Source organism: Chionomys nivalis, chromosome 1 (genome assembly GCF_950005125.1).
Source record: "Chionomys nivalis chromosome 1, mChiNiv1.1, whole genome shotgun sequence".
NCBI classification, from domain to species: Eukaryota; Metazoa; Chordata; class Mammalia; order Rodentia; family Cricetidae; genus Chionomys; species Chionomys nivalis.
Genome location: NC_080086.1, coordinates 131,981,248 through 132,008,935, shown reverse-complemented (window position 1 = coordinate 132,008,935; position 27,688 = coordinate 131,981,248). Strand labels below are relative to the sequence as shown.

The window sequence follows — 27,688 nt, the reverse complement described above, 5'->3', positions numbered from 1 at the left end:
AAAGAAAAAAGTTGATGAGAGACATTTTTTTTTAAAAAATGAACATTGTAAATGTTTGTAAAAAGCTTGACTTTGCACATTTGAAAATCAAATTGTTTTACCCTTTCTTAAATGTCTCCTGCCTCGTGCTAAACTGAGAAAAATCTCATTATTTCACCCTCACAACGATTATGCTCTAACCTAGCTTCTTAATAATTGGTATATGTTTTTCTCTAGTCTTTAGATCTTAGCCACCTCTGTCTTAATATATTAAAGGCTTTATTCATCTGACTTAGACTGAATTTGTCTGTATAACTCACAGACATAAAAGTATAATTTTTACTTTAACCAAAGTTAAAGTACTGGTTTATAATTTCTTTCATACAAAAAACAAAACAAATCTATTTGATTCTATTCAGACTTTAGAAAATTAGTGTGGCAAACTCTAACCTAAGTTCCAGAAATTAATTCAGGTCCTTGAAAGGCTTTTCCTTCAATCAATCTGAACTACTTTATTATTTTTTATTTTTTTTCTTTATTTATTATGTATACAATGTTCTGTCTGTGTGCATGCCTGAAGAGGGCACTAGACCTCATTACAGATGGTTGTGAGCCACCATGTGGTTGCTGGGAATTGAACTCAGGACCTCTGGAAGAGCAGGCAGTGCTCTTAACCGCTGAGCCATCTCTCCAGCTCCCAATCTGAACTACTTTAACATGACAAAAAAACTTCATAAAAATTCATAATATACAACTATCAAATCATGTGAACATCAAGCGCCTTGTTCCAACTGTTGGTTAACCCTCTTCTATACCTTCTGAAACAAATGAGCCCACTGAATCTTACTAAAACATTTTTTTATTCCTCTTAAAGAACATTACATTTTCTTTAAGAAAATTCATGTTTATTTATTAAGAGGTAAACAAATGTAATTTAGCTTTCTAAATCCAACTAAACCAAAACTTCTTTTTTTTTTTTTTTTTTTTTTTTTTGGTTTTTCTGGAGCCTGTCCTGGAACTAGCTCTTGTAGACCAGGCTGGTCTTGAACTCACAGAGATCCACCTGCCTCTGCCTCCCGAGTGCTGGGATTAAAGGCGTGCGCCACCACCGCCCGGCCAAAACTTCTTTCTTAAAATTCTTTTTGATTGTTTTGTATATTTTGAGACAGGGTCTCAACTATGTAGCTTTGCCTGTTCTGGAACTCACTATGTAGACCAGGCTGGCCTCAAACTCATAGAGATCCTCCTGCCTCTGCCTCCTAAGCGCTAAGATTAAAGGCGTGAGCCATTCATTATACCTGGCTTCTACTGACACCTTTTAAATAAAGTTTTACCATTACTGTTTAAGAGAAAAAAACATATACAATCTATTTTATATTATTAGATAATGAACAACATCCATTTAATTTCTCAGTGTCTAACTACATTCATGTGTATATGCACCTGCATGTTTACACAGACACACAAACCCAAAATCAATCTTCTGAAAAAGAAAAGTGTATCAGCACTGACTGAGTCAAGAGAAAATATGACTATCTCTGTGTTAACAAAAATTATTGATCTGTGTTCCAGTGGTAAATTTATTCAAATAAACAAAGTAGTAGAAACCTATAATTATGTTAAAAGTTACCAGGAAGAAACTGACACCATGTAAGAAAGCCAACAAAGTTATCATACCAAAATGGTAACATTTTAGGTATTTTGAAATAGGACAGTATCAGATGTTAAAGGTCAAGACTTCCTAAGTATACTCACATTTAATAACACCCCGATGGGATGTCTTCCACATATAGTATTATGATATTTCTTCAAATAATTGCTAAAAGATACAGGATCTAATTGTTCTATAATACTCATACCCTAAAAGGTGGGGGGGGAATAAAAGATAAAATTTATTATGTCTTAATTATATTTTAAATTTACTTATAAATTTCTCAGTTAACAAGAGACAAAATATATTAAACAATCCTTGGAAAATATCAAAATCATTCATGAACTGTAATCTCATAATAGTTAACCATTGGCAGAAAAAATCCCAGGCTATATTCTAAGTCTGGGTACTTATAAGTCACCTTGACCAGTCAACATTCACCTCACAACACACCTTACAATGCTATATTTTCCCCTAAAGAATAGTTATAAAAGCAAATCAGTGAAAATTCACACACAAAATAATCTGAAACTAAATTTTATTTATAGCTGTTTAAAGCTGTAAGTTTGATTTAAAGCTGCATAACATTTTAAACAGTTAGTGGTTATCCAGGTACCTGATAAAATACAGCAATCTAAGAAAATATTTTGCATAGTTATTTCAATACCCCTATGGCCAATGATGAGCTTAGTGACAGGTTGGGATGGGCCAGCTCGAAGAAGGAAAGTTTTCACTTTCTCTACTTTAGAGCAGTGTCTTTGAAGGTTATAATTAAGACATTTTAGAGTACTGCTAAACAAACCACCATGAACTAAACACTTGTTTATACTAAATTCTGCAGTCTCCAAAAGCATTAACATATTTTTAATTGTTTGGTATTTATTTTTATGTAGGTACACATGCACAGATAAGAAACTACAGCCATTCACTTGCCATGGCATGAGTTAGAGACAATTTGGGGAAATCAGTTCTCTTCTTCTACCAGTTAGTTCCAGGGACTGAACTTAGGTGGACAGGGCTTGGTTGCAAACATCTTTACCAACTGAGCCATTTCTCCATATAGCATATTTTTAATCCACTAAAAGAGAGCTTCTTTGTTTACTGAAGTAGCAAGTAAATCACTGAATCTAACTAATTACGTTATTTTATCTAGATCAACCCCTTTTTATATTTGTATTTGCTATATTAGATTAATGTCTTTGAGAAAAATGTAAGTGGTCATTTCACTGGACTGAACTGACAATTCTATGTGATTGCTAGCTAAAGTCTAGTGAAGTCTTAACAGTCTACAAGCACAGACAACAACCAGGCAGATGACTCTAAATAAAGTGATTTGGAAAATGGCAGCCATTAATAAGTGATGTAAAGCTTTATAATGGAAGCTTCAAAACCAAAACTGTACAAGAAATTCTCAGAATACCTGCATCTTCCATAATCATTATCCATTCTAGAATAAGACTTAATAGAAGTGTAGAATCATTTTGCTTATACATTAATTAGCCAATCTAAAACTAGTTTTTAATGCTATCTTGGTTTTCTTCTGACAAGCAGGGGACTTTTTGAGTCAACAATAACATTTGGTACAAGATTAAAGAAAAATTAAACATTAAACCTAAAATATACAATATGATGCAAATCTAAACCAGTAAGTAGTAATACTAAGATGAAATTATAACTCTTCCAGAAATATAGATAGTCAAGATATGGTGTGGGACAATTCTGTATTCTGTCAATTATGTTGTAAATAAACGCTGATTGGCCGGTAGCCAGGCAGGACGTATAGGTGGGACAACCAGACAGGAAGTAGAGGCGGGGCAATGAAAACAAGTGTATTCTGGGAAGAAGGAAGCTCTCCCGCAGTCCTACCCAGACACCCAGACACCGAAGAAGCAGGATGTGACCTACCCCACTGAAAAAGGTACCAAGCCATGTGATTAACATAGATAAGAATAATGGGTTAATATAAGTTGTAAGAGTTAATAAGAAGCCTGAGCTAATGGGCCAATCAGTTTGTAACTTATGTAGACCTCTGTGTGATTTTCTTTGGGGCTTACCGGCTGTGGGAACTGGGCAGGACAGAAACCCTAACAAGCCCGTTCCTCATGCTACAAAGATATAATTTTTCTATGCATGAAAATGGCATCAAAAGTTTCTAATCCTAGGCTTTGTCTCCATAATCACTGGCTTTACCACAGTATAAAAAGAATTACACTAATGATTCTTCAAACATCAACATAACTACAACTGGTGTACACATTATGAGAAATCTAATGCTCCTGAATGAAGCCATAAATAGAATCAGCTAGCCATAAATAGAATCCACTTTTAATAAACTCTAGGATGAAAAGTTTCAACAAACATTTTAGTAATAAAATTTCCAAGCACATTTGAAATAAGCATCATACCTTATACTGATATGAATTCTAAGAGAAGAAGATGAATTACATTTAAAGCAAGGAATTATAAGTAACTGGCCAAGAAACCCTTAGTGAAGAGATAAAATACTACAAATGTGGAGAGGATACTACTAAATAAGGAGCTCAAAATGAAGATTAAACTGGTTAAATTATAAAGATAAACCAGAAAATACACAATGAAAAAGTGGAAATCAAGAGATAAAATGTTAAAATTTTAATTCCTTAAGTGTATTAAGTACCTACTACTAGATAGGAATTAATTCGATTCAAACCTGTGACAAGCATGATGATTTAATGGCATGTTTTTATAAAGAGAAGATAAAGGGAATAGGAGCTTTTCTCATGAGTGAACCTCTTCAAACCAGAAAATTCACAAAGTACATAGATAAAAGCATGAGGATAAAATTATAAAATGGGACATCCACTGACTAGTACAGAATACTAACAAACACATCACATATACTTGATGATTAAGTGTAAAATTACTTGTTCCAAAAATGTCAGTTCAATGTTTATTATCCAAATTCCAAGATAATGGAAAAACAAAATGCTTCCCAAATATGCCTAGATAGCTTACCTATTCTTAACAACCCTGGAAGATATGATTAGTGAGTCTAAAGACCAGGCAACATATAGCTCTCTAGGGCTTGTACAGTTTAAAAACTTGATTATTTACATACACCTCATATACAAAGAAATGAACCAACACTTATTTCAACCAAGTCTGTCTGTCCCTCCAGAGTACAGAAATACATCATAACTGAGCAGTTTCCGCTAGAAATTTGCAGAATACATGTTTCTAACTTTGGGAGTATTTGTGCTGAATTTATTATTTTGCTGACTCTCAAACAAATGGTTAAAAACCCATGATGCCAAGTCCCAAAGGTCAATCTGAAACTGAACAGTAGATACTGAAAGAGATGCAAATTCAGAATTCTGATAACTACTTTCCCATTTTTAAAACAAAAGTAAACAAAAATGTATCTACATTAAACAAAACAGCTATTGTTATAACACAAAAGTAAATCTTATTAAAATATCAAACACAAAAGAGTAACATATTTTACATGCATTTATAAATAAGAAAAATCATGCCTTTTTAATAATGACCACATAATTAATGAGCGCATCAAGTATCAGAAATATAATCCATTCATTTGAAGATAACTATATGTTAGAGAAAAGGAAATGTCCTAGTTTCCTGAAGAGGAATCAAGATAAAAATTTTAACAGTACAAGTAATTCTATGCCAAAAACAAAACAAACCCTATTCTAAAGTAGTAGTGCTAAGAGCCAATGTACTAATAAGTACAGAGAATGCAGCCAAACCTAATAAAGAAGATATGGTATAAATTCAAGAGAAAGAAGCATGACTTAGTAAATTGCAACAATTTATCCTTTTAAAATAGTAGGAAGAAAGGAAAGCTGCTGATATTCAAACTAAACAAAGTGATTAATAAATTAATAAACTAAATGGCTGTGATGACATTTTCAGATTCTCCCTGCCAAATAATTTGCCAGTATCAGTAATGAAACCCCCTAAACTAGCATAGTAAAATGGTATACTCCAAAAAATTAGCATAGTAGAAATGATATCACATACATGTAAATATGGCTAATATTTCAAGACATCAAAATTTATAAGATCAGTTTCTTAAAATCCATTGTTTGTCAGCATAAATAGTGAAGTTACAAGATACTATTTACCAAAATAGAAAAGCCAATAAAAATCATAAAACTTTCAAATTGTACATATTCTACAACATAGCTGTTTTCCCAACTGTAACATTTATGAGACATAATTTTCCTATAAACATTTTTGTTTTTTCATAATTAGTTTCTACATATTCCATGGTTACAGCTGTGAACAGTTTTCAGAAAGAACAGAAATGGTTTTTGGCAACTTAAAAATAGCTTACTAACATTTTAACAGTAATAATAAAATTTTTCCATTAAAAAACAAAGTGAAACTTGATTAACGCAATTAATTCTGAACAGATACAATTCAATCTCTTAAACTTAAAGACTTATTAGCCCACCGACTTTGAAAATGGGTAGCTCTTACAGGGTGAATGTTCTTTATTCAATACTTGACAGCAGAAGTGTTTCAGATTTGCTTCTGCTAGATTTCTGAGTATTTTCATGTAAATACAATATTTTGGGAGTGGAACCAAAGTCCTAAACACAAAATTCATTAATATTTCACATATACTTTCTATGTCCCATTGCCTTGGGTGACTTTACATAATACTTTCAGTGTACTTTTAACTGTGATTGGTCACACGAGAGCAAGTGTGCCCTTTTCACCTGGTGGCATCAAGAGTTTTGGATTTTGGAGCATTTCAGACTTTAGATTTTCAGATCATCGATACTCAACTTTTAGTATACTCAGAATTATAAACATTATTACATACTTAAACAAAAAGCCATTTGAGTTTATTGAGATCTTACCACTATTTTTATTCATATACTCTAAAAATTAGCTCATAAATCAAACTAGCAATATGCTAATAAAGACAGACACATTTATGAGCCTTTTAAAAATTCTACATATAACAAATACTCTATTTATTTTGAAGTTCTATCCCATAATTTTTTAAATAAAAGTTTCAAGTAAGTTTTGGTAATTTGCCATCTAATGGAAGGAAATCTGGGGCTGACTTAGAAGTCATCCTGGGCTTACTGGTTCTCGACATACAGTCAATCACGTAATTTAGACAACTTTCCTTTCTGAACTAAACAGGAAAAGCTCTAAGAAGTCTGCCCGTGTTCTATATCAGCACATCAGGTAGTTTGCACAAACTCACTGACAGAGTCACAGTGAGGAAGATGCTAAGACTCTATGCTACAAAGGGGGCGGACATGGGCAGCTCCACTCTCAGGCTCCTATGAGTGACTGCAGTGTAAAGACAGGGTTGCTTAAAACCACCATGGGCAATCTCTTCCTGGCTGCAGCCTTACTATCAGTATGGCAAGACTTCCCAAACTCATACCTCTCTGAGCAGCAGCCAGTAAAGAGCCTATTAGCAAAGATCCTCTGCCTCTTGTTTATAAGTATCTTAATTTGATCCACTTCTTTCCACCTTCACTGCCACCATTTTTTACCTTTTCCCTTAACACTGCCAACTGGCCCCCTGTTTGCTACACCTGATCTTGTAGTATCAAGCATGATCTTCAAAACCATGTGAATTACATCAGTACACTCTATACCTCACATAAACTTTCACTGTGAATAACAACACAGATAGATAGATAGATAGATAGATAGATAGACAGACAGACAGACAGACAGACAGACAGACAGACAGACAGACAGAGGCAGTCACCCAACAAAATAGAGAAATGGTTAAGTCTCACAGCACCAAGTATAAATAATGCAAATAAGCTGAGCAAGTTAACACACTCTTCACAGGAAGATCATAAGCAAATATTTTTGGCTGTCCCCAACACCAAGATATTTTGAGGTTTGGCAGGACTAAGGAGTCCTACCAATTCTATACACAAATAACAGTTTTCCACCCTTAAGACTTGACATGTAACTTATATAGAACTCCTAATTACCTGTACCATTTCTACCTCATATGACAACAAGAAAAGTTTTCCATAGTTTTAATAAAGAATGAAATTCCCAAGAATACTCATCATCTAAAGTGAGGGGATATTATGGTTTCTTTTATTTAAGTTTTATTTTATTTTTATTATTCTATGTATTTCCTAAGAATTATTCACCTATTGAAGAAAAAAAAAAATCAAGTCACCCAGCAGTGCTATGCAGTAATTTGAGCAACAAAGGCAACAGCCAATTGGAAGTCTGTGTTCACTGCTATTTTACTGACACTTTATATACACAAGAATCTAACTACTTCCTTGTGCCTTCTAACATTGCTGTTTCTGAACGCTAACATTTGAAACACAACTTATTATAAACTGCCTTCCTTTTATTTCACTTTCATATTAATGTGCTCATGTTTTTAATTGTATATATAGAAAGATTGTTATATTCATTCATTCATTTGAAAAAATATTTGAGTTTTTATGTTCTAATCACTATTCGGGCCCTTTGGATACATCAGAGGAAAAAAAAGTGCTTGACTGACGGAAAATGCAGTTCTTACACGTGAAGTTCTTACACATGAAGCAGATTAAGGCAATCAGGGAACAAATGCTGTCAGGGTGAAGTGTAGAATGTAAAACTAAGCAAGGTGGCCAGCAGATCCTACCAGGAGGATAAGGAGCTAGATAAGAAGCCAAGCATGATGAACATGCCTTTAATCCCAGTACTGGGGAAACAAAATCAAAAGCAGAAGCAGGTGGATCTTTGTGAGTTCAAGGATAGTCAAGGCTACATAGTTGGACACTGTTTTTTAAAAAGCACAGTCTAAGCAAAGACTTGAGCTAGTTAAGTGTAATAGTTAAGTACAAAAAGAGCAAAAGACAAAAGCTGGAAAAAGTGTGGCAGTATCAACCAATCATCTACCCACAAATCTGCTTGGGGCTTGGTGGTGGTAGCGCACACATTTAGTCCAAGCACTCAGAAGGTAGAAGTAGGTGGATCTCTGTGAGTTTGAGGCCTGCCTGGTCTACAGAGAGTTCCATGATAGCCAGGGCTACACAGAAAGACCATCTTTGGGGGCTGAGGGGAGGGGGTCTATTTGGACTTTATTTTCAGCTACTTGAGATTGAAAATGACAATAGCAGTTGAGAAAATGTAAGCCACCATCAAGTGACTTAGAAAAGACATGTCGAGAGAAAATCAGAAGTTCTAATTGTTGCTATGTTGAGGTTGCAAATTATTTATAACATTCCAGTGAAAATACTAAGCTAGTACCTAGTAAATAAGTAGTATAACAGAACAGTCCTAGACCAAGGTATTTTTTTACTGGTTTTGGTGCTAAAAGTACTGTTTCATAAAATCGAATACAAACTGTTAAACACACTGCACACATGCACACGCACGCACACACGCGCACACACACCTACCTACTCACTTCAAGGAAGGCTATTTGCTTTGGAAATTCTTTGCTCTTAAAGCACCTTTGAGCCTAGTGTTGAGGTAGGGTGTTCTGGCATATGCCTATCGGGCTAAGACCAGGAGGGAGCAAGTCTGGAGTCAGCCTAGACTATAAAATTACCTTCTGTGTAGTTAAATAAACAAGTGAAGATAATTCTAATGAAAAGGAAATCTTTTACATACATACCATTAATAAACAGTTTCTATTTCATACATACACAGTCATTCTTCCTTATACATACTTGTGGGGCAAAGGCACATACTAGACCCTGTGCATGCTAAGTGTGTTACTCTACCACTGAGCTACCAAACACCATCCCCTAGACAGTCATTCCTAAATAAATAGAAGAAATGAAGAAGTAAGCCAGGTGGAATGGGAACCACACTAGTGATAATATTTAGAGTCAAAAAAAAAAAATCTGAGATTTAGTGATTAATGATACTGGGGATTTTGAAATGATCTCAACTTCTATCTTGATTTAGAACACAAAGTTGGTATGAATGTAGATACAGTTTTGTATTATTGTCATATAAAGGATGGATGTTGTCCAAAGAGAGTACACGGAGTAGGAAGATAAGGGGAAAGACCACGTTCTTCTCTGACTATGTTTGATGGATCAGCTTATTCAAGCCAGATAACACTCAAACATTGGTCCTTCCTGTCACAGTCAAACTGACAGAGAACATTATTGTCAAATTGATACCTCTTTGTTCCAATTTAGCTTCTAACTTGAATAATTCTTCTGAAACTGCTCTTATAAAGTTCCTAACCTGATATTCTGTCCCCTATTAGTTAAAAGCTTTTTCCTCTCATCATCCATTCTTAGTTCCCCTACGCAGAACTCTTAATGGCTGTCCTCTGAACTCCAACACTTATGTCAGTATATTCTTTGACCTAGCTACCCCTTCCTCCCCTCCATTCTCTCTACACAATGGCTCTGACCACCTTTCTACCTGTCCTCCACACAGCAATGATTTTTAAACGTTTATCTCCAGCCAAATATAAGCACACAAGAGGAATTCTCTGAATTTGAGGCCAATCTGGGGTACATAGTAAGTATCCAGTCAGACAAAGCTACACAATAAGACCTACCACCATCCAGATATACCTTTCTACTCTAAACCAGAAATGCACAATTAAATATAATGTAGGTCATATGTATAATTTAAAAATTTTAGTGGCTGTATTAAAAGATAAAATGAAAAAAGTGGAATTAATTGCAAAATATTTAACACAATCTATTACATTTTAATTTCATTAAACAATCAAGATAAATCATTTTTGAGGGGGTTTTGTTAGTTTGTTTCATTCTAAGTGAAATCAATGTATATTTTATACCGGCAGTAGATAGTGAGTGACAATACCCATATTTCAGTGCTCAAGAAATACACATGACTAATGGACAATTTTGAAAGGTGCAACCCTATGCCATATCTATTCCTGTATAGTATATTTAAATGCAGATTCCTTACTTAAATATATTAATTACTTTTGACCAAATAATCATCTACCATAATGTATAAAATTGATATAAACAAATCACAGACTTGCAAACAGAGAGACTCAAACAGTGACTCAGATATCTAGACAAGGGTCTACTGTTAACAGACAAATGCGGGTTAGAGAACTGAAAGAGCCTTAGAGATCACAGAGCAAATGAGGGACAGTCCTGCTACAATGACTATTCCTTAGGAATACACACCAAAATTACTTATGTAACTTTTTAAAATTCTATTTAATAAAGAAAAATCTCTGTAATAATAGTGCACATTCAGGTGTGGCTAATGCTCAAAGAGGAGCTAGTCTGAAATAGAGTTTACTCAGTTATGTACACCTTAGGCTTATGCATCCCACACACCCTGTCATCCTTCAATCACTTCTGAGTCCTGGTCCCAGGTTACACTTTGAACAATTTAGCAGGGAAAGGAAACTGTAAGTGTAACCACTTAGAAAGAGGGAAGAGTTATTCCCCATAGATATTTTCAGAATAATTTTTTTAAACTTCAAGTATAACTATCAATACTTTAGGAAAAAATAAAAATTGTGGTTTTTAATTTTACATTTAGAAAAAATAAGATAAAATCCAACACTGGAAAACCCAGTGGCGCCGGGCAGTGGTGGCGCATGCCTTTAATCCCAGCACTCGGGAGGCAGAGGCAGGTGGATCTCTGTGAGTTCGAGACCAGCCTGGTCTACAAGAGCTAGTTCCAGGACAGGCTCCAAAACCACAGAGAAACCTTGTCTCAAAAAAAAGAAAAAAAAAGAAAAAAAAAAAGAAAAAAAAAGAAAAGAAAACCCAGTGGCATAAATAAATAAATAAATAAATAAATAAATAAATAAATAAATATCAAACAAAAAAATAAAAGACAAAAGGGGAGAAAAGCAAATTATTGGTACTTATAAAAAGTAATCCAGCTTTCTTAAGGTACTTTCTCTAATAACCTTAGAAGACACAGGCTAAAGACAACAGACACTTCAAGTTCAAATTTAATATAAGTGAAAAATGAAACTAAAATTCAATATATAACAATAAGACTTAAAGGAGGTTTTAGAGAAGTAAACCAAAACAACAGTTTTAAGTTATTAGTTTCACTAAGGTTAAATTCACTTTAGGAGGTTTTTGAAAAACCTGGAATATAGTATTAATTCCTAAGTATTTCTAGAATTTTAAAAACTTTAAAACATTAAAATGATGTAGTTATAAAAGTTCCTGCAGTACAGCAGACAAAAGCTAAGTTTGCTAAATGCCCAAAGTCTGTCATCATAAACTTATGTCACCAGACTCGGCATGCAGCTTAGCAGGAGAACACCTGCACTATATTCTCAAAACCCTGAATTTAATACCTGGCAAAGCTAAAACATAAAATGAAAAGGCTATAACAAAATTAGTTTCAGAAGGAAAAAGGTAATAACTGAAAAACTGGAGTATCAAGCAATCAGACATTTATGATTTTAGGTTATATATATTTTATCAAGTAGTTCATAAAATCTTCAGCATCACTCAAGAATAAGTTTGGCCTACTAAAAAACCAAATCTAAAAATTAAACACTAAGTTACTTAATAAATTTCAAAGAACAGTAACAGTTCACAAAGAGTCGAAATAAGTGACTTCAGATGGCCATCAAGGAGTTACAGCCATGTACCCCACCACTTCCTACTGCTGCAGCTTACAGAGTTAATAGCATTAAATGTTGCTGCCCCTTAAACCAAATTCATCTCCAAAAATATCATTAAAATCTATATCCAAGTGCTGTTAAATATTCTCACTAATCAAACAGAAGTAAAAGAAAGTTCTTGAAAATTATTCACTTGAGGATACATTGCAGTTTGAACTTTAAATTCAAAAAAGGGAAAGAACTGTTAGCCCATTGTATATTTTAACATAGTAAATCTTGAGTCACTAATCTGGAATAAAAGAAAATATTTTTAGAGCATTAAAACCCCACACCTGAAAGACTTACCATTTTATCTAGATGTTCAATGGATCTATAAATCTCCCCCTGGGATTCATCATAGTAACTGTAACGGAACCTTTGACCTTGAAACAAATATCATGTACAAAATAAAATAGGGAAAAATTAGAAGCTAAAAAAGAAAGCAAGCGCTTACCAGATAATTTCAGTTCTCACAAAAGGCAAAGCACAGCTTAAGCCTCTGCAAGAATCAATTCCCAAAAGCCCTCAATATAAAGATAAGAGGCATATTTGGGAAGGCAATAAAGAAATGACACATCACCAGAATTTTAAGATGTTAAAAACTATTTCATACTGCAGAAACTTTAAAATCACCAGTAATACAAGAATAAGGAAACAAAAGAGCTTAAAGTTAGAAGCATTGTTAAACATTCTAACAGTCTATCATTGATAGTAAACCCACAAGGAGTATGAATCAAGAAAATCTGACTTCCAGGATACTATCTCAGTGTAAGAACTCAGTGAGTTTACCACTGCTGATCTCTCAGACAAAGCAAATGTGTGTCAGCAATACTTGAAGGTTGTGTGATTTTTATGGCTATCATATTTTTAAGGAAAAGGATTGATACATATGTCTTATGCAATATGAACAGAATTCACAAAAGAGTCAACTGTCCTACACTGACATGAAATCCCGGCTAAGAAGAGTATAAGCACAAAATAGTCGATGTTCAGCTGTTCTTTAAATGCAGAGATTAAAAAGAAATTTAAAAAAGAAAACAAAAATTCCAAAAATAAATTGCTTCCTAATATGAAACTCAAAAATTAATACCCATAACAAATTACAGATTATTTAACTATGACGTACTTGAGATACATCTAATATAGCTTTCAAGAGTACCATTCTTATTTATTTTTATGTTTCTTTTTTAAATTTTAATTATTTTTATGCATGTGGGTGTTTTGCTGCATGTGTGTCTGTTTACCACATGCATGCCTGATGCTTGTAGAGGCCAAAGGAGGGTGTCAGATCTTCTGGAACTTCAGTTACAGCTGGGTATAAGCCACCAGCTGGGTGCTGGGAATCAAAGCTGGGTCTTTTGGAAGAGTAGCCAGTGCTCTTAACCACTCAGTCAATATTTTCCTAAATTTTTTTTAAATTAGGCTTGAGTTTTTTTTTTTTTTTAAGATGTGTTTACTTATTTTGTATACAGTGTTCTGTCTGCATGTATGCCTGCAGACCAGAAGCGGGCAGCATATTTCATTACAGATGGTTGTGAGCCACCATGTGGTTGCTGGGAATTGAACTCAGAACTCTGGAAGAACAATCAGTGCTCTTAACCTCTGAGCCATCTCTCCAGCCCCTATTTTCCTAATTTTTAAAGCTTTGCCAAAATGCATTTCTAATGGTATATTCATCGAGTACACACAACTGTGCCTTAGGTGTCATGTCTAGAACTATTAATAAGTCCAACTTCTAGCCTCACAACTGAGAAAGCAGATTCGGTTGGATTATTATGATATTTTCAAGTTTCCTGTTCGTCTTATTGAAAACAGTATTGTACATATAATAGTCAGGGCAAAATTATAAAACTCTCTTTGGTATATTTTTTAAAAACATTGTATAGCTCAGTATTTCATCTGTTCATGCTAACCTTTTTATGCTTATTTTCCTAAAATACAACATATTCTTTAATTTTCATATTTTAACTGTTTACATTATCTCCTAATGCCACTCAGTATAATAACTATTCACTTCGCACAAAGCTATTGTTGAAGTTCTCGTATAACTGGTATCCTAGAATTGGACAGGCTGTGAGCTAAAGTCTTGTTTCTCGGAATGTAACGACAATGATGACTGACTGCATGCATCCAGCCATGGCTTGAGATGTACTATAGTCTCTGAACTGGAAGGATTCTTAAAGACAACAATGATCACCTAACACTCAAAGCCTCTATATTTTATTTTTATGTAGGTGCACACACATGCTGCAGTGTGCAAGTGGAGGTCAAATGACAACTTGCAATGTCTGTTCTCACCATCTGCTTCATGGGTCCCAAGGATCAAATTCAGATTTCAGGTTTGTTGGCAAGCACTTCTACTCATAAGGTCATCTTGCTAGCCCTCAATACCTTATATTAAATACATCAAGTATTTCTTTCAAAAATTTTGAAAGATAGTTATTGCTTTTCTTTTCTTTAGAGAATGTGTATTACACATAAGGACTGTCTGACCATGAAGACTGCAAAACTGGCCCTATTTTCCACACTTGCCGAGTACTTGTAACAATACATAAAGCCAAATCTACATCTCAATCAGCCTAGCCTACTGATTCAACTCATTGGTACTATATTCATGTCTATTTCAAAGTTTTTTTGATAAAACTGCCAATCATTTCTGAGACAATTAAATGAACACCAAACAAGGAAATTCTGCTTCCTTGCCACTATTCTAAAAATAATATTCTAAAAGCAATAAAAGCACTCTTCCTCGACTCTTTGAAATCTGGGCTATTTCAGGTTTAAACAACTGTCCTCTCGCTTCCCTGTTTCTGGAAACAGTTGTTACTTTCAGCTACTATCTGTAACCCTATGTCTATGAAAGACTGCTATTGCTGGGTGCTTTGTGACAGCCACTCCAAAGTCCTTGCTCACTTCCAAGTGAGGAACTGTTTTCAAATAACAACCCTGCCAGGAAAGTGAGAGGGTGACCGCATGTTTATGTGATGTTCTATCACACAGATAACATTCCAGCTAACTTTAAAATATTGCTGAAGAAAGGCACAGATGTTTGAAATACTTTAAAATACTGGAATCATTATGTAATTTAATGCAAATAAAAGTATACATTAAAAACCAATTAGAATTAGAATACATGTTTAGTATTTTGCTACCTTCTATTTTTTTTGACTAACTCACATTTAGTAGTATAAAAGTAAAAAATAAAGATGACTAGCTCATATCAATAAAGAACTAAATTTTCAGTACATGTAGCTCCTGAATATTTTACTCATAACAGTCCATAATGTCTGATATAATTTTTAAAACTGTACAAGTATTTTCAAATTATCTGAACAACCCATTCTTGTTAATAAAGATACAGTATCTAATCTGAAATAATAGTTGCCTTCATATTACCTTAGCCTGGATGTGTATATATGTATGCATACACAAAATCATACATATGCATGTGCATACACACACAAATATGCAAGTCAACTAACTGCTGTTTGGAAACTGAATTAAGATACTTATTATTTAAAAATTAATTTCTCAAGATTTTGTTCATTAATAAAGGAAATGATGTATTAGCATAATACAAATTAGCATAATGAAAAATGTACCTTTAGTTTTGAATCGTTCATCTTAAATAAATTCTGCCTTGCGTGTATCTCATGAGAAAATATTTTATTCTGCAAATTTTTATATCTGACTTTCAGGGCAATTATGAAGTTGACTAGGAACAATCAGCTGTCTGTTAACTGGAGGACAGGAAGTGTACACCCTTTTCTAAGTATGAATAAAGCATATCACATAGTAGAGAAAATTACTTACCTGAAACTTATCCTTTCAGAAGGTACACTGGGAAAATGGATTCTCTGAGCCCCTGTTTCAACGTCAAGTATGAGCTTTCTAGCTTTAAGAGCCATGGACACCGCCCTAGGGGCAGGACAAGCTCTGGAACTCCCTAGTGAGTATGTCAGTGGTTTCTTCAGGTGCCTTCCCTCAGTTCTTTTCAAATTCAAAAGATGAGAGGAAAAAATAACCCAAGGAAAAAAATCCTGTAAAGCAGAAACCTTACTCTTTGAGGGAAGGAGGGTAGCTCATTTGTGAATCCATTCCAGAGCACGCTTTCTGAGAAAAAGAAATACAGGTAAGTAATTTTCCCATCTCCAAAGGTGACTGGTGATTAATGAGTGGATTCACAGAGTGTGGAGAGGAAGCTCCAAGGATGTCTGTTTAACACACAACAGTCAACTAATGAGGACAAACAACAATGGATGGTACAACAACCAACACTATGTTTTAAGTATCTCAAAACAAAAAGAAAAAAATTAAATACCTCAACATTAAGCTATACACTAGACTGCTGAAATAAGCAATGACCTAATAATGTTAATCAATAAAACCCCAAAATAACAGGCAGTAGGAAATTCTTTCAGATACATGACCAGTAGAAACTGTTCTTAGTACATTTACTTATCACTTTGCTAATGGTGAGCCATTTTTCAAATATTTGAACCATTATACAAATCCATTAGGGAGATTATCAGGTCATTCTACAAGGAGGTCCTAAACCTGTAACACCTACACCTGAAATCACAGTCAAATAAAATACTTCACAAAGGAAACACTATCTACATTCTATCAAATAAGATCATCCTTTCTAACAACTAGATGCTGTCATCCGTTCATCCTGAATTTTGTTACAATGGGAAAGAAAGTATGTCTTATCCCAAAACTGCAAAAGGTCAAAAGTCTGTGATAAAGATGTACAAAGACTTGAGAAGACTAATGTATAGGCTTGGATAATAACATTTTAGAAATTAGCTAACATATTCAAATCAACTTAAGCATTTAGAAAGTAGAATTATCCTTGCACTAAGAAACTTAACAGGAAAAAGAGTATATACGAATCACTTAATGAACAGTACAGGAGAAATCTGAACTTAATATAAATCTTACAAATACTTTGGGTAAGGTCACTTTGAGTAAGTAGCTAAAAGCTACTAAAAAAAAGGTGATATAATGCTGCGAGGCGGTGGTGGCGCACGCCTTTAATCCCAGCACTTGGGAGGCAGAGGCAGGCAGATCTCTGTGAGTTCGACGCCAGCCTGATTTACAAGAGCTAGTTTCAGGACAGACTCCAAAACTAGAGAAAAAATAAAAGTGATACAATTCTAAGCAAATTTTAAATTGCTGAAGATACTACAGTAGATTATATTCATATTCTAACAAAATAGTGTCATAAACATTTACTTAGTAAATTTATTGGAACTGATTTGTAAAACTACCATAAAGGCAAATTAATAGAAGAGTACTTCACGTTCAACTTCTTAGGTCTAATTTTGTTTAGAAATTTGTTAATAGTTGGCTAAAAATTATATAAATGAAAGCTATTAATCTGAACTTGGAAACAAATTTCCGTGAAGGCATAAAACAAATAATAATAGTATATATGAAGACTGTCAGACTTGAAACTTGAGAAACAGAATAAAAATTGACTAATTAGATAACTGAAAGAAGTGCAGGCAAGTTTCTCCTACACAGAACCATCCAGAACTTGGTAAGTATGCTAAATAGTAAGAGAACTTGATAAGTATATTACTTATTAATAGAACTTTGTGTTAAGATTAAAAAAATTAATTAAGATTAAAGAAAATCAAAAGCTAGTAGCTAAGGTGAAAATTATTATTATTATCCCATACTGTGGTGCTGATATGCATTTTTCTATGTCTAAGATGATGACAAGCACAGACGACTAAAATGCAGAGCTACATTTTAGGGGACTCCACTGAGGAGACGGAAAGAACAAGATAACAGAATGTAGTAGCTTCTTGACCTTCTCATGTCTTGTTTCATTCCAAAAGAACACCAAAATATTTTAGTCTCTATGTTTTTATCCCTCTGGTGTCTCTTTAAAAATGAATTATCTATTAAAGCAAAATAAATGTTTATAGAAAGAACTCATTTTTGTAAAGGGATACTGGCCAATAACAAGGAGACTACACTTTATCAATCAGCTACCCAACCACCTCTATGAGCAAGGTTTTCACTATTTCCACAAAAGCTAGACCAAAAACAAAGAGAATACCCACCAATAAAAACAGCACTACCAGTAACCTAATTCAATAAAAACAAAGGCCTACTATGTATAGCTACCTGAGTAATTTGTGAGGGATACCAAACTCAGGTTAAGTAATTATACTTCAAAGCCAGTTACTTAAAATTATGAAGAGCCTAAAGCAATGAGATGTTTAAGATCTATCTATATACTGAAGAGCTGAATCATTTCTCTGGAGTTACTGAGAACTCACCCATTACGATTGCTTTTATATTGTTAAAAAAACAAACAAACATGTGCCATATCTTTACAAGCAGGGAAAAAAAGCATGGTGCAGTGGTACATGCCTCTGATCCCATTTAGGGAGATTGAGGCAGAAGGATACAAATCCAAGTCAGCCTAGGATGGCAAGATTCTACAAGAGGGGGAGAAAGGAGAAGGAAAAAGAAACGAAACATCAACTGTCAAAGAGAGCTAAATTGTTGACACGAAATATAAATTTGAAATATATGAAATTTGATTCCTACGATGGCTTAACTTGTAATTGGCTAATGATTCAGCTTAATAAGCATGGAAAACAGAAAGTGTTATGCTTTACAAAGTGGCAATTACTACCTCCTGTAATGTCAATTTCCAAATATTATCCATGTCACACCTAACACTGTCTGCCATACTACTGGCCAAATTACCCAGAAGGACTTTTGTGCCTTTTGTAAGTAAAGTGAGCACTTAATGAGATTTAGTGATGATTGTGTCAGCTAAATATGGAGCACTAGAAAAAGCTCTGTCACATAATCACTAAATGTAAACACACACGCCTGGATGGTCTTCACTGCTAGCATTTACCAGCCTTAGAAATTTTTGAGGATTTTTCTTTATTTTTATAATTATCACCTGGAAATCCTATATTACAAATGAAATATTAATGTTTTTAGAAACTGAGGAAAAACAACCTATAACTTTCTAAGAATTTTGTTTAGCTATAAAAAACTATTTTTTTTCTCTCAACTATAGAATAACGTATGTTTGCATTAAGTATTCTTTATTAGCCAGGTGGTGGTGGTACACACCTTTAATCCCAGCACTCAGAGGCAGAGACAGGCAGATTCTGAGTTTGAGGCCAGCCTGGTTTACAGAAGGAGTTCCAGGATAGCCAGGGCTACACAGAAAAACCTTATCTCAAAGAAGAAATAATAATAATTCTTTATTGGTGAGGTAAAAAGGATGATGACCCACACACATGTAAAGCAGGAATTGCATCTGTTATCCAGGCATGGTGGCTCACACCTGCAATCTCAGCACTTAGGAGACAGATGCAGGAAGACTGTGTGTAAGTTTGGGCTAGCCTGGGTAACACAATGAAAGCTTGTCATAAAACAAACAAAACCCCCATATTTTATGCAAGTTTACTTGTGGTTGCCTATATTGCCAACTAGAAAGACAATCTGGAGAACAGCATCAAGATCAAGAGAACAGTATTAAGTGATTCATAAGGGCCTTCAAAAATAAAATAGGAAAAATATTTGCTTCACAATTTTTATTTACAAAACATGAGCATGTCATGTTCCTGAGAAAAACTCACAACACTGAGAAAAGCACTTCTTTTTCCTAACAGTACTCCTTACTTCTAAGATCGACTATGACTAAATTTCTAATTCCTGAGTCAGGAATTCCCTTCTAAGCCTCTACTTGGGCCCTAGAGTCTAAGTAATATAGTTACATGAATAAAAAATTACTTCTGCCAGAAAGAATAATGCAAACTAGACTGTTGAATGAGTTACTGAAGAACCCAGGGAAAGTCTTTAGAGGGAAGCTCAGTCACCCATACAACCAAAGGATAGGTTTCTAACCTTAGTCTATAAACACTTTGGACCAGACATTTCATTCATTGGGTGGAGGTTGGGGATTGTTCCGTGTATTCTAAAATGTTTAGCAACTTCCCTGAATTCTACTCATTTGATACCAAAGCCTCACACCATCCTTCAAATCCCTTCCCAGTTGTGACAATGAAACGGTCTTCTGGTATTCTCAAACTTTCCCTTGGAGGAAAACCATATTCATGGAAAACTAGTGCAAATAGTGCTAATAATTTACATATTCTAATATTTATACCATGGAAGAGAGTCAAGTAGAGAGTACAACTTAAGAAATCTATTCAGAGAAGAATGCAAGAGAGAACCCAAGCAAGGCAGATAAAATGCTGACTCAGTTCTCACAAGAGAAAGCAAAGGGCTCCCTAAATAACTCATTGAGGATGCTGTCTGGCATCCCAGTGTTTTATCCTAAAAAGTTTGGTTTTACACTCCCTTAAAATAAAAGTGGAAGAGTATGAACAAATAGATATGACTTAAAATAGTGAAAAAAAGAGTCAAAGAGTAGAACTTAAATATTCTGAAACAGTTAAAGGTAAATGAAAGCAAATAGCATTTAAAGAATGCAAAATCAGTTGCCCGGAAGGGGATATATCCACAATGCCTCACTTCTTTATGATCTAGCTGCTGCAAAATCCCCTTCCCTCTTAGTTTACAATAATCACAAAACCCACTTAAGAAACCTTTTTATAAAGAATTACCAGTGAAGATGAAAGTGCTGATAGCCCATATGTTCTAGTATTAGAGAAAACTGACTGAAATTGTGGACAAAAAATATTCACCAAAAGAAAAAAGAGAGACTAATTACAAAACAGGATAATCAGAGAAGGACCAGTATAGCACACAGTACTCGGCCTACATTTTTAAGAATTTGTTCTATCTACCAAACCTGACCTCCAAAACCCTACACCATACATATGTACACAAATATGGGGCTAACGGGCTTTAACTCCCGCTAACAGAAGTGTTCAAAAGCAAGGATGCCCTCACAGTGTGAATCCAACTGTACCAGTCGCCTTTGGAAATGGACCTATCTCCTCTCCTGACCCTTTTTTAATGACCAAAAGGCTGTTTATTCACTTTTAAACATGGCTGCTACAAATAAAACTTTGTGAAGAGTGATAAAAGAATTGAGAATCGGAGCTTGGAATGAAAAGAAACCTTTAACCACAAATACATAGCATCTTCCGTATGTTAAAATCTAGGACTTACCCCAGTGGCAGAAATCAGAAGACACCACAAAGAGATTACTAGGATCCGCTAGATATTTACTGAAGAGTTTTCCGAATTCCTGTTCTTTTGACTCACTCAGAGCTCCAACCAGTACAGGAATAATGGTAAACTCATCTTTATGGCTTAAAGAAAACAGAAAAAATAAAAATAAAAATACAAGTCATTTAAGCTGTTTAAAATTAAAAATATTTTTCCAATTGTGTTGGCACTAAAAAGTGGAACATTTATTAACAGTGATAATAGTAACAGATATTTTATTGATGAATTCTAAAAAAATCTATAAAAGAAATTTTTAAGGAAGCTGATTTAAAAACAAGTACAGAATACTAAAAGTATCTCTTTAAGTTACCAAAATGTACATAGTACTGCAAGAGAAGCTTCTGTACTGCTAGGTATAAAATATGTCCAAAAATAAGTCCACCAGATTATCCCCAACTACTCACAAAGGATATAGCCACCTACCCAGTCCTGCCATTTTCACAGAGCATTAAAGTCTTCCTCATCTACTTTAATTTGATCCTATAAACATACACCATTTTTGACGCTTATTCTATAAACCAAGCGTGACCTACAGAACTTGAACTTGGCTCCTGTGAGATTCGTAGATTGCACTCTTATCACTTAGCCTTAACAGTCAGATACATGCCAGCCTTGACACAACTCAAATTTCACTGATATCCACGTTAACAAAAGAATTAAAGGATATATTCATTTCTAGTACACTCCCCAAAGGCACACCCACCCACATCATTTATGGTATATCCAGTTCCTTCTGACTGACAAATTAATGGAAAAGAAACAAAACAGATTAATAACTGATTTAAGTGACTGATTTAAGTAATTGTGATTTACTTCATTTTATAAAATATTTCACTATAATAAGATAGTATATATATATATATATTTTCAATATTATTTATATACCAGTTATCCTAAGAGTTAAGAGTTTTAGAAGCATGAACTGTTTGTCTAAACTTGTTTTGAACAGGGCTTTATGAATTCAGCATTATAACCACTACTTTTTAATGTTAATAACCAAACACAGGACAAACAGATTTCAAAAAAGGCTTTGTTTTTATACTAACTTTAAGTAATCTCAAAATAAATGTTGACTAAACTACATACCACTACTTCAGGACACCCAAATACCTCCCCCATAGCAGCCCTCTTACCCTCGTCAATTGCGAAATAAACAGATCATACAGACCTCCAGTCCCTCTGCAATGCAGGGGCTCCTTGGGCAGAATCTGCATCTATGGTGTAAGGAAAAAAAAAAAAAAAGAAGCTGGCAGAGGAAGCTGCCATGGGGCATCTTTCTGTGATTCTTACTAGTTTGCTAAGTAACTACACAGAGCAAACAAGGGCTTTCTCTATAATCGGGTTAATTATTAATCCAAAGAATTTTGGCATCTAATAAAAATTTGGTAACTGCCATGAATTAGTCTAACCTCAAAAGTACCTCCAAAAATAAATAACAAAAATCATCAAAGAGATTGCAAATAATTATAATACGGTAGGGAAGTAGCTGTTTTGCGAATTATAAGGAACAAAGGAAAGCCAGAGAGATGAGTTTAGAGACCATCCCTAAGGCACTTAAAATGACTGCCCATATCTTTAGAAGGATCACACCTACAAAAGGTATTTGATAACAGTTATCACATGGCGCAGGTAGTCATAAAGTGTCAACTACAGATGGCTTGCTCTAAAATACAACAAATCTACTCTCCACAGACCCACCATCAAAAAGAAAAAGTCTAGTCCTCCACAGAAACGGGTGGAGTTGGGATCATTGGCTTGCCATTTCTCAAAACTTACTTTTTCTCTGTCTCCATGAGCATGAATTATAATAAAAGTACATTTGACTTTGAAAAATAAGTACTGGGACTGGAAAGATGGCTCAGCATGTAAAAGAATGGGACATTGAACCTATAGTTCGCGATCCTAGAAAAGCTAAGTAATAAGGTGAACTCAAAGAAAAACAAATATAGACCCTCCTAGAAACTGGAAGCAGACAAGATCGCCAGGCAAAAGTTGGGAGCATTGGGGTGGGTTGGAAGGAGAGGGGAGAGGGAGAGGGAGAGAGAGAGAAGAGAGATGGGAGAGGGGAGGGTTGGGGAGAGCTTGGGGGAGTGGGGTGGTTTGAGATGGAGGAAGGACGGATATGGGAGCAGGGAAGAAGATATCTTAATTAAGGGAGCCATTTTGGGGTTGGCAAGAGGCTTGGCTCTAGAGGTATCCCAGGTGTCCATAGGGATGTCCCCAGCTAGGACCCTGGGCAGTGGAGGAGAGGGTACCTGAACTGGCCTTGTCCTGTAGTCAGACTGATGACTACCTTGAATATCACCATAGAACCTTCGTCCAGCGACAGATGGAGATAGAGACAGAGACCCACATCAGAGCACTGGACTGAACTCCCAAGGTCCAGTTGAAGAGCAGAAGGAGAGAGAAGATGAGCAAGGAAGTCAGGACCACGAGGGGTTGGTCCACCCACTAAGACAGTGTGCCTGACCTAATGGGAGCTCACGAAAGCCAGCTGGACTGGGACTGAATGAGCACAGGATCAAACTGGACCTTCTTAATGTGGCTGACAATCGGGGCAAACTGAGAAGCCAATGATAATGGCACTGGGATTTGTCTCTACTGCATGTACTGGCTTTTGGGGATCCTAGTCTATTTGGATGCACACCTTCCTAAGCCTGGATGGAGAGGGGAGGGCCTTCGACTTCCCACAGGGCAGGGTACCCTGCCCTCTCTTAGGACTGGAGAGGAAGGAGGAAAGGGTGAATCAAGTAGCAGAAGGGAAATGGGAGGAGGGGAGGAAGTGGAAATTTTGAATGGTATTATTTATAAAGCAATAAAAAATAAAAATTAAAAAAAAACTGGGCTCAAGATGGCACTGCACCAGCACTGAGGAGGCTGTCAGAAGAGGATTGCAAGGCAAGACCAAGAGCAGCCCAGGTCACAAAGAAGACCTTGTCTTAAACTAAGGGGATGGGGGGAAAAAGATTAATTTAAAATATTATCCAATTTGAACAGAAAAAATACTGAAGAAATATAAAGAGAATGGAGAACTTAAGACAATATGAAGCATCCAAACTAGCACCAGTCCCAAACAGAGGAAAGAAAAAGGAATAGTTGCTGAAAATGTTCTAAATCTCATGGAAAACACTAACCAAACAAATCTGATGAAACAGAATTTAAAAAAAATAAAATAAAATAAAAATAAAAAGATTCTCACCTACTCATTTAAATAAAGATGAATGAAGTTTTGCCACCAAAGAAATATACACCTTCTGCCTCACACAGTCACAAAAGTCAGTTAAACTGGAACCAAGGATTTTAAGAGCAAAACTGTAATTCATCTAGTCTATGGGATCAGGGAACATCTTTTTTCCTTTTTCCTTTTTTTTGGGGGGGATGGGGTTGGAGGGTGGGGGTAGGATTGATTTGATTTTTCAAGAGACAGGGTTTCTTTGTGTAGCCCTGGCTGTCCTGAAACTCATTCTATAGACCAGGTTGGCCCCAACTCACAGAGATCCGCCTGACTCTGCCTCTCAAATGCTGGGGCTAAAGGTGTGGGCTACCTCCACCCTGCTGATCTTTGTAAAGGGCCCATAAAACATTTAAGTTTTCTGGGCCATACAATATCCAGATCCAGAACAAAATCATCCAATATTACTACAGAAGGACAGAAGATAAAGACAATAAACAAGTTCCTGGGTGTGGCTGGTTGCTAATAAAATCCTACTTACAAAACAATTCGCTGACACACAGACTTGTACAAGACATGTTTTAACATTATACATAATAACAATAAATAACAGCTTTCATTATTTAAATAGACCATGCAAAAATAAGGGCTCTTTATAAGAATCTCCAAAACAAGGGTAGAGAGATGCCTCAGAGGTTAAGAGCACTGTTGCTCCTCCAGAGGTCCTGAGTTCAATTCCCAGCAACCACATGGTGGCTCACAACCATCTTTAAATGAGATCTGGTACCCTCTTCTGGTGTGCAGGCAGAACACTGTATACATAATAAATAAATCTTTAAAAAAAAAAAAAAGAATCTCCAAAATGTTATCAATCCTAGCCATAATGAACCTTTAAAATTGGAAAGAGCAAATCAAAGCAGAAGATTAAAAAGCGTTAAGGGCACGCTCCAAGTCATCCATGTCCAAAACAATGGCAATAACAAAACTAGCTATGCTTTAAGGACCCTGAACAGTTAGCTGGTGATGATTGTGTTTTGGTTTAGTTTGAAGACAAGTTTTGCTATGCCATGTAGATTAGGTTTCCCCATATTTGTTTCCCTAAATACTAGGATTTCAGGCGCACACACTATCCCATGCCCAGCTATGAATAATTTTTATGTTTGTTTATTTTTAGAGTTTTTTTAAAAAAGATTTATTTATTTTTATTTTATGTTCATAATGGGTGTTTTGCCTGCATGAATGTCTGTGAACCTTGAACATGCAGTACCTAAGTAAGCCAGAAAAGGATGTTGGATCGCCAAACACTGGAGTCACAGACAGTTGTTTAAAGCCATATATATAGGTGCTGGGAGCTGAATCTAGTTTCTCCATAAGAGCAACAAGTGCTCTTAACTATAAGTGAATGCTCCAGCCCCAAAATACTATGTTTTTTAATCAAACCCTTTCAATCCTACTTTTCTTATTACTTGTGCACATTTTTTAAATTAAAAACTTTAAGGTATAAAAACCATAATAACAAAAAAGTAGTAATTATGAAAAAAAAGTTGATCAAAATTAAATTCCAAACAAAACACCAACAACGACAGATTCCCCCCCACAGGAATTACGATTTAATAATTATTTGAAGTTTAATTTTTAAGATATAATTTTTATATACCCTAACTCCTCAAAATCAATTAATTGTGCTTGATAATGAAATCTGTTACGAATTGCACTATAAAGATTGTAGGTTTATAATCAATAAAAATTGATGGTTGCAAGGTTGGTGGCCCATGCCTGTAATCCTCGCATTTGGGAGGTAGAGGCAGGCATACCTCTGAGTTCTAGGACTGTCAGGGATACATAGAGAAACTCTGACTTGAAAAACCCTAAATAAATAAACAGTTCTGCGTATATATTTAAGTGGCATTAAACTACAAGATGAGGCTTGATCAGTCACATATGCCTTTTAACCCCAGCATTCAGGAGGCAGAGGCAGGTGGTTCTCTTGAGTTCATGGCTAGTCTGGTCCACAAAGTGAGTCCTAGCACAGCCAGAGCCAGAGAGACAGAGACAGAGACAAAGACAGGGGGGGGGGAGGGGGGGAGGGAGGGAGGGAGGGAGGGAGGGAGGGAGGGAGGGAGGGAGGGAGGGAGGGAGGGAGGAGGACAGGACAGGACAGGACAGGACAGGACAGGACAGGACAGGACAGGACAGGACAGGACAGGACAGGACAGGACAGGACAGGACAGGTCAGGACAGGTCAGGACAGGACAGGACAGGACAGGACAGGACAGGAAAGGAGAGAGGGAGAGAGGGAGAGAGGGAGAGAGGGAGAGAGGGAGAGAGGGAGAGGGAGGGAGGAAAGAAAGAAACAAAAAATTCTATGTATAAAAACTTACATGCACATGTTAGCGTATTGTTAATGTTCACTCGTGATAAATAGGTTAAATGGGACCAGAGAGACGTCACTGTTCATTTTATCCTTCAAGATACTATTTAAATTTCAAATCACGTATTGTTATTTTTAAGTATTAGAGGAACAAGCTGTGCAATAGGATGAGTCATTTTATGTCTTCTTCTATACAGTATCTTTTTCCCGGGCAGTGTAGGGTGGAGTCCAGGGTCTTGAACATCTACGCAGGTACTGTACTATTAGTCTGCAGCTCAGGCACCCACTGTTTTAAAGGGCTCCAGGGAGGGCTGCCAAGACAGGTTGGTCAGTAAACAACTTGATGCGAAGCATAAAGACCTGAGTCTTATACTCAGCACCCAAGTAAAAAGCTAGACATGTGATATGCATCTGTGACCCTTGTTCTTGGGAGACAAAGAAAAGATCCCTGGAGCTCAATGGCCAGCCTGTTCAGTCATGCATTGAATTCTGAGTTCAATGAGAGACCCTGTCTCAAAAAGCAAGATAAAGAGAAATCAAGAAAGATATCAGCCTCTAGCCTCCATCACTACATGCAAATGCCTGCACAATACATGTATCGAAACACACACACTAAACATGTAAAATAAACAAAAGCTCTAATAAACCATCATTTTTTAAATTTAAGATAACAGAAGCCAGATGATGGTGATACATGCCTTTAATCCCAGCACTTAGGAAGCAAAGGCAGGCAGATCTCTGTGA

The 27,688-nt window shown here is 35.6% G+C and overlaps 1 protein-coding gene across 3 annotated transcripts in view; it reads right to left on the bottom strand.

Annotated features, from left to right (window-relative positions):
• Positions 1-27,688, bottom strand: part of Memo1 (mediator of cell motility 1) — a 112,286-nt gene that overhangs the window by 13,597 nt on the left and 71,001 nt on the right. For 2 of the 3 annotated variants that reach the window (XM_057792389.1, XM_057792405.1), the window contains 3 exons: positions 21,342-21,484; positions 12,522-12,598; positions 1,735-1,839 (listed from right to left, as the gene is read on the bottom strand). In XM_057792389.1, coding sequence (XP_057648372.1) covers positions 1,735-1,839; positions 12,522-12,598; positions 21,342-21,484 — 325 coding nt within the window. Of the gene's footprint in view, positions 1-1,734; positions 1,840-12,521; positions 12,599-21,341; positions 21,485-22,569; positions 22,616-27,688 lie in introns of all 3 variants that reach the window. The other variant, XM_057792396.1, reaches the window with a different exon arrangement.